At 33.7% G+C, this 8,349-nt stretch overlaps 1 protein-coding gene across 1 annotated transcript in view; it reads right to left on the reverse strand.

Moving 5' to 3' along the window:
• LOC107436988 (location of vulva defective 1-like) overlaps nt 1-8,349 on the reverse strand; it is a 91,683-nt gene that overhangs the window by 50,579 nt on the left and 32,755 nt on the right. The window contains exons 14-17 of the mRNA XM_071187150.1: nt 8,196-8,341; nt 4,991-5,153; nt 2,951-3,102; nt 1,278-1,400 (exon numbers count right to left, since the gene is read on the reverse strand). Coding sequence (XP_071043251.1) covers nt 1,278-1,400; nt 2,951-3,102; nt 4,991-5,153; nt 8,196-8,341 — 584 coding nt within the window. The remainder of the gene's footprint in view (nt 1-1,277; nt 1,401-2,950; nt 3,103-4,990; nt 5,154-8,195; nt 8,342-8,349) is intronic.

The raw sequence follows: 8,349 nt of genomic DNA on the forward strand, positions 1-8,349 counted from the left end.
AATTAGAGGACATCATATAAATTTTCTCGAAAAAAAATTGAATATTTTTTAATAGAATAAAAATTTTCTCATAGAAATGGAAAATTTTTTCGTATAAAAGAAATTTTTTCTTCTTCCTATAATAGAAATTTTTTTTAAAAAACAGAACATTCTTTTAACAAAACAAAAACTTTATTTTTTTTTTAAAAAAAAATGCCTAATTCCAGTAAAAGAACATTTTTATGAGAAATAAGAGGAAATTTATTATGTTTGTAGATTCATTTTTTCACAATAAAGACGAATAAAACATTTACAAAAATAAAACATTTTTCTTATAAAAAATCATTTCACTTGATTCCTGTGAAAGAATATATTTTAATGAAATGAAAAAAAATTATGTATGCAGATTGAATTCTTCGTAATGGAAAGATCGAAAATCCAGTCTTTTCTTAGAATAGAGTAGAGAAAAATGTAAGTGTAAAAGCTCGAAATGAGTGTTTACAAAAACAGACGCAGTTTGAAATGAGCGTTTCACCCGCACGCTAACCGCATTCTGTGATGCGCGATCTACTGGGAACCGTGTATTAACAATCAGTCCACTACAGGACAATCAATATATATATATNCTTCGGTGATATGCTGGGAACCGTGTCTTAACAATCAGTCCACTACAGGACAATATATATATATATATATATATATATTGGTTAATGGCGGGCACTTGGGTCTATTTCCCATTTACCTCAGAAATGCCAGAATTGATACTCTCTTATCATTACCCAGTGAGCACCTATGGTTAAGCCACGGCAGTGGAGTAGCGTCGCCCACGTCATACAACCACAAACCAGTTTATAGATCGGGTTACATTCACACAGAAGAAAGGACATGGAACACAGAAAGGGAGAGAGAGAAACATCCATGACCGGAGCGGGATTCGAATCCGCAACCATCGGCTCCACAGTCAGGTACGCTAACCACTCGGCCACCTGGTTGGCACAGGACAAAATATTATGTGTATAATTTATAAAATGTAAATTTTTTTTATCTAATAATAAAAAATAACTAAAAAAAATTACCAAATAATTTAAGTTTAATTTTTTTTATCGCACTTGTGAGTTTAGTTTCTTCTAAGCTGCATATTTCCAAGTAAAAATCGCATTTTCTACCATTCCTTAGGGCGCGGGTCCCAAGATGGTAAATAAGTTCTTTTCAATGTCATATCCATTCATATTACGTCATATCCATCTGAGCTCCGTATAAATTATTAAAATGATAACAGAAGTAAAATCAGTACTTACTTTGCCATGGAGATCTGTTGGACCATTTTCAGCAACAGAACTCAAAGCTCCTCCAAATATTTCAACATCAGGTAATGCTTCCATCGGTACTCTCAAAATTTTACTCAATTCTCGAGATTTTTCCTGAAAAAAAAAAGATATAAGTTATAGTAGTAGTACTTTAATTATGTTACAATAAAGCTGCACAATTGGCTATTGGCGATGATCTCTCAGCATGATTCGAAGACATGACATCACAATTTTTATCCTCTGCAGAGAGGATGGCTCCACCGATTTGGTAGACTTACGACCTGCACGTGAGTCGGTTGAACAGTTTAACGAGAGCCGCTACTGCGCATCCTCAGTTCTTTCGTTGTCTGATCTAAGTGGTCACCCATCCGCTCATGGACCAGACGGTAATGCTTGACTTCGGTGATCTGCTGGAAACCATGTCGTAGGATGAGTCCATTGCGGGACAGACCATTATTTCATTTTGTTAAAATCTATTGCTGTATTGCAGTTTGTTACCCAAATAGGATTTTTGTAAGTACAGATAGCTCAAAAGCTATCCACTAGCAAACTATTAACCACTACTAGTAAAGTATTAACTATTAACCACTAGCAAACTGTTAAGAACCCTCCGACCAGTGATTGGTTAAAAATTGAGCAGATTCTCATTCTCACATTCGGTTTTATTATATTTTAAAACCGGAATTGAATTTCTGACCCATCATTGGATTTACGGCTATCAATGTTCACCTCCGTATCCTTGTAACTTTGAGCCCAACACAGAAGACAAAGGAAATCTTGGATCAAAAATTCGGACTAATTAGCCTTTGTGGAGGAAATTTTGGACTGGCAATCAACCCGCACTTGCGTTACATGAAGTAAAAACTACGAAAACCTCTCACGTTTGAGGAGGGAAAATCGGGGAAGGAACTTAAATATTTTTTTTTCTAAACAAAGTATTGTTCCTGGTATATTTTTGTACACTGAATTAAATGAGATAAAGTACGAGATGATGGGATTTACATACTTTAGAAGCTATAATAGTATTAAATATACAGTACAAAGTTTGACTTGTACTAAAATGCGCGCCATACATTACAACCTAGACAAGCGAAATATTGTACATAAGTATTTTTCCACATTGAATTGAATAAGACCAATCAAGTGTTAGTAGGGTTAATAGATTAGAAATTGTACGAGTTTTTATGTATTAAAAGAATAAGTATTGTTTTTGCTTGTATTTATTAACTATTATCTTATCACATTGAATTGAATTTAAACTCATTTTATACAACGTAAAAAATACATCCGAAACAGCCTTTCATGTGAAAACCACAGAAAATAATATCGTTAAAATCTGACAATTCGTAGTGTAACATTCCTTTAATCACTCATTTGAAACAGTAGAGAAATGCCATCCTTATAATCAATCTTACCATCAAAGATTAGAAAGAAGAAACTTTATATGTTTATTTTCATTACACTATTCGTATGAAGCATTAGAAAAAAACATCTTAATCTGAGAATAATACTCTACTAGCCATCCGTGTAAAGTAATAGTGATTAATATCGCTATGATCTGAAGATGTAAAACAGTTTTGGCTTACAGTTTTTTTTTTTAACGAAATGCCTTCAAAGTAAGTAATTGAAAGAGAAGTGTTACACAAAAGAGATGTAGTACTTACGATAGCTTCATGGTTCATTTCCTTTTCCAAGTTTTCTGTCAGCATTTCACGAATCTCTTCTTTAGCTTGTGGAGTGTAGTAACTGCTATCAATACCCTCCAATTCTAGATGTTCCTGCCAATGTGTGCCTATTTCTCGTTCACTAACACCATCTAACAGAAAGAAATACATTTGTGTTTATTTTATGATACTTATTAAAATAAATCCTATATTTTTGTACTCTATTATTAAATACGCTACCACTGAGTTAGGTATTCATCTTAATGTTACATATTTCTTTTGCCGCGCAAAAATAAATAAAACTTAGAAATTTGTAATTACAAGTTTCTAAGTTTTATTTATTTTGGTTTAATTACAAATTTACAGAAAGTACGATGAGATAACAAAAATTAAATTTTGATAATGAGTTCGGGAATTATTACCCGTTAGAAACTTGTAGCAAAAACTACCATGCGGGGATATACTGCAGATTGGAGAATGTGACTTGAAATACCGATATGCAGATTTGTAACTCATTTTATCGTTTAGAACTCTGGAGACGAACCCACCTCGAGCCTTAAGTACGGGAGTTTTGCCCTGTAATGTTTATGCTTAGTTTTTGTTCATGCTTGTTATGCTTAGTCTTAGTTAAAAACTGAAATGGCACATTTTGAACTACGATCACTTTCGCATTTCGATTTTTGTCATCCAGATTTAGAAACTACGTGTGGTTTTTTTTCCTGAACGAAAGAGCTTTGAAAATAAGCCTTGCTGTGAATAATTACTACATGGTTTGTCATTGCAAACTGTTCTCTGGTATGCTAAACTTGACATTTAAGAGATTTTCTCATAAGAAAAAAAAAGAGTTTGGGTACTTTTAAAATTTTTTATTTGAGACCTTCGTGAAGGCTGCTAAATCTTTAAATAACATGATGTTAATGGTATGGTGTTTGATATTTCTAAACAGCTACACGATGAGTAAAGTACACGATTTTTCAAAAGCTGATTTCCCCAAAAAAATTCATTAAAAATGTTACTTTATCCGCACTTTATAAGCTTAGGAGCATAGGCTTAGAATTAAGTGATGCGTGTGCACTTTATAAGTACCCTGCGGCGTTGCTGCTGTATCAATCATTATTTCTTGTGAAGCGAACTGATCTTCACTTCACATTTATACTGTGAGATCGGAACGATCTGTACAGTATAAATGCTGTGACGTAGATTTTACTCTTTACGAACAGCTGTATTTTACAAGACCACGCTGAGCATGTGGAATCTGTTGCGTTTGGTGTAAATAAATGTTTTCTTTAGCTGTTTACACAAATGTTATTTCCCGACCCCAGAATAATTCCAGAATTTGTGTCTAGATGAAACTATACTCTCCATTGCTTACATGCCCTGCAAAGTAAATTTGCAAAGGTAATACACCCTTGTGCAAATTAATTGAAACAAAATTTTCTTTTCGTGTTTTTTAAAGAAGATGTTTTGGGGTTGTTTCGGTTACAATGGGGTTGGACCTTTGCAGCCTATTGACGGTATGATACGTTCTGAGCAGTACATTACTGTTCTGGGTAAAAAAGTTGTTCCAGAGTTGAAGAAACGATACCCTGATGGAACAGGGATTTTTCAACAGGATTTAGCTCCTTGCCATACGTCCAAAATTGTCAAGAAATTCATGTCTGAGAATCAAATTGAGACATTGGAATGGCCAGGGAACTCTCCGGATATCAACCCAATTGAGAATCTCTGGGCCATATGCAAGAATCGCCTATTAAATATGGACTGTACAACTATGGAGAAGCTAATTCATGTGTGGTACAAGGACACAAATATTATAAATGACTGTAAAAAATTAGTGGAATCCATGCCGAATCGTGTCCAAATGTTAATAAAGTGTCGTGGAGATCATATTATGTGTACTAAAAATTTTTGAGTTTGTATAAATTTAAATAAAATAGCATTTTCTCTAAGTTTTCTGAATTTATTGAGTTAGTTTCAATTAATTTGCACAAGGGTGTAAATTAAAAAAGAGAAACTAAATAGAATCTTGTATTTCAATACCAAATACATCGCTCTTATTCTGCCGTCGTCTGTGTTCCATAACAACTGAATTCTTTGCAATGACGATTTGAGAGACTAAAGTCATTCTTCCTTCCCCAATGCATTTGTCATTGAAGCGACTCTTTTCGTACTCGTCCAGTTGTTCTTCTGTTGGCAAAGACGTCTGAAATAAATTAAGAAATTGCACATTTTACTGTGCATTTATACTTGATTTAATTCGGGCGTGGGTGCTCCGAAAACAAGAAATTAGTCTTGTTCCGAAAACAACATATTTTTTTTCAGAATGATATTTTCCTCATTGGTAAAATGGGTGTTGTTTTGGGTTTGACGGCGTGCGCACCTTATTTGGACGTCATCACACTTTTCAACTGTGTTCAAGGGTAATAGTAAACAGTGCTCATGCGTCGTCATTGCATGCGTTGCTATGGCGACCGCTTCTGTTTCATAACTTTTTTAGAATTCTTTTTTTTTTCACTTTTAATTTCGCTATGCATTAAGTTGACGGGTTTATTTTTGAGATATGGGACCAGAGAGATCCCATAAATACTTCTTGAGTGTTGAAAGAAAGAGAATTTCATCGTTTCAACGACGATATTTCTGTTTTTATTGTTTTAATTAAGAATCAGAAATTCTAACCTACAGTTCAAACTGGATCGTTTTCAATACTAATTCAGGTGAATATCACAAATAAAGAGGGTCCCAAATTGATTGACACTGTCCGGAAGGTTAGAGTGGAAGCAAGAAAAAAAAAGCAATACCAAAACTTACCGAGGCTGAAAAAGCCAAAGAACGTAGACTGGAAAAAAATTAGACTACAACCATTTTACCAATGGGCATCCTGTGATCATCTTACGGCGATCACATTATTTTTTTTTAGCTTAATTTAGTTTAATATTTTGCCTGAAAGTACAAGTTTATAAAAAACGTACAGTCAGTGGGTGGAAGTGAAACTACTGTAGTCGCTGCTTTTTTTGTAGTTTGTTTCGTGTGCTTCATTTTTTTAAAAAGAATAGTGCGATGAAAAATAAAAGTAGTTTGTAGCGATTACAGGCAACTACTTTTAACGTTAGTTTAGAAACACTGCGCTAACACTCNACTATACTCTCCATTGCTTACATGTCCTGCAAACTAAATTTGCAAAGGTAATAAATTAAAAAAAGAGAAACTAAATATAATCTCGTATTTCAATACCAAATACATCGCTCTTATTCTGCCGTCGTCTGTGTTCCATAACAACTGAATTCTTTGCAATGACGATTTGAGAGACTAAAGTCATTCTTCCTTCCGCAATGCATTTGTCATTGAAGCGACTCTTTTCGTACTCGTCCAGTTGTTCTTCTGTTGGCAGTGACGTCTGAAATAAATTAAGAAATTGCACAGAAATTGACAGAGAAATCACACATTTTAAAATTGATTACAAATTTTACTGTGCATTTATACAAATACTTGATTTAATTCGGGCGTGGGTGCTCCGCAAACAAGAAATTAGTCTTGTTCCGAAAACAACATATTTTTTTCCGAATGATATTTTCCTCATTGGTAAAATGGGTGTTGTTTTGGGTTTGACGGCGTGCGCACCTAATTTAAACGTCATCACACTTTTCAACTGTGTTCAAGGGTAATAGTAAACATTGCTCATGCGTCGTCATTGCATGCGTTGCTATGGCGACCGCTTCTGTTTCATAACTTTTTTAGAATTCTTTTTTTCACTTTTAATTTCGCTATGCATTAAGTTGACGGGTTTATTTTTGAGATATGGGACCAGAGAGATTCCATAAATACTTCTTGAGTTGTGAATAAAAAGAGAATTTCATCATTTGAACGGTATTTTTGTTTTTATTGTTTTAATTAAGAATCAGAAATTCTAACCTACAGTTCAAACTGGATCGTTTTCAATACTAATTCAGGTGAATATCACAAATAAAGAGGGTCCCAAATTGATTGACACTCTCCGGAAGGTTAGAGTGGAAGCAAGAAAAAAAAAAGCAATACCAAAACTTACCGAGGCTGAAAAAGCCAAAGAACGTAGACTGGAAAAAAATTAGACTACAACCATTTTACCAATGGGCATCCTGTGATCATCTTACGGCGATCACATTATTTTTTTTTAGCTTAATTTAGTTTAATATTTTGCCTGAAAGTACAAGTTTATAAAAAACGTACAGTCAGTGGGTGGAAGTGAAACTACTGTAGTCGCTGCTTTTTTTGTAGTTTGTTTCGTGTGCTTCATTTTTTTAAAAAGAATAGTGCGATGAAAAATAAAAGTAGTTTGTAGCGATTACAGGCAACTACTTTTAACGTTAGTTTAGAAACACTGCGCTAACACAACTTATTTTTCGAATTCGACGGGTACAAATCTTTGCCGGTCCGTCAATGAATTCAATGAAAATGACCCTGTGGCTGCAGCTGAGCGTTAACAGAAATTACATATTTAAAATTAAGTATAACTGATATTTAAACTAGACATTAAGAAAAACCGATTATTAATAACTTTTCTCACACTTTCACGTGCGAACGCACACTCGTGAAACATCGATGCTTATTTCCAAGGAAGAAAACGTATTTTCGATATCTTTAATTTCTTAGAAGAAATAAAAGAACTTAAAGCAATTGAAAAATTGCAGGTATTTGATAATTTCGCACTTCTTAAATTAAATATTCACTGTAAAAAAACAAAATTAACGAACAAAATTAACGAGTTCATCGAGCAAATTCAAAAAATATGCTTGGGAATGCCAAAGTGGCTCATGTAAACATGAATAAATATTTCTTAATTATTCCCTTATCTGTAATGTACTTACTTCTCATTCAAAACCATTTTGAACATGGGTTTAAATTAAGTTCTCCAGCAAAGTTTGTTTCCTTAAAGCTGTTTTTCGATGTTCTGACGCTAAGGAAAATAAAACAGCCATAGTTTAAGTGCATTAAAAATGCAGCATTGCGACGATTTTAAACTATATATATGTAATCTTGCCGTGAAGAATTATCTGGTCTTTAGAACAGAGAAATAACGTAACTATCTTAAAAGCTATTGGACTTTTTTAAAAATCGCCATTTTGGCGACATTTTTCTACCTAGATGAAAATCATTGACGCGGAGCCTGAAGTGTAATAAATAAGTTGATGCCACATAATAAACAGTTTTGAAGTTGTATTAAGCTTTTAACTATACTATTATTTTTTTTAATTGAATATGAGAACCTTACCGTAAAATTCGAAATGCCGTACCACGTCACAGCACCAATGGAATCTTCAACTGTGCACCAAATTTCATGTGTACCATAAGGTAAAACAACTTCTACTTTTTCCTTCTTACCATAAGAGAGACGCATATATACATCATCATACTTCACTCTTTAC

This window comes from Parasteatoda tepidariorum, chromosome 10 (assembly GCF_043381705.1).
Source record: "Parasteatoda tepidariorum isolate YZ-2023 chromosome 10, CAS_Ptep_4.0, whole genome shotgun sequence".
Taxonomy (NCBI): domain Eukaryota; kingdom Metazoa; phylum Arthropoda; class Arachnida; order Araneae; family Theridiidae; genus Parasteatoda; species Parasteatoda tepidariorum.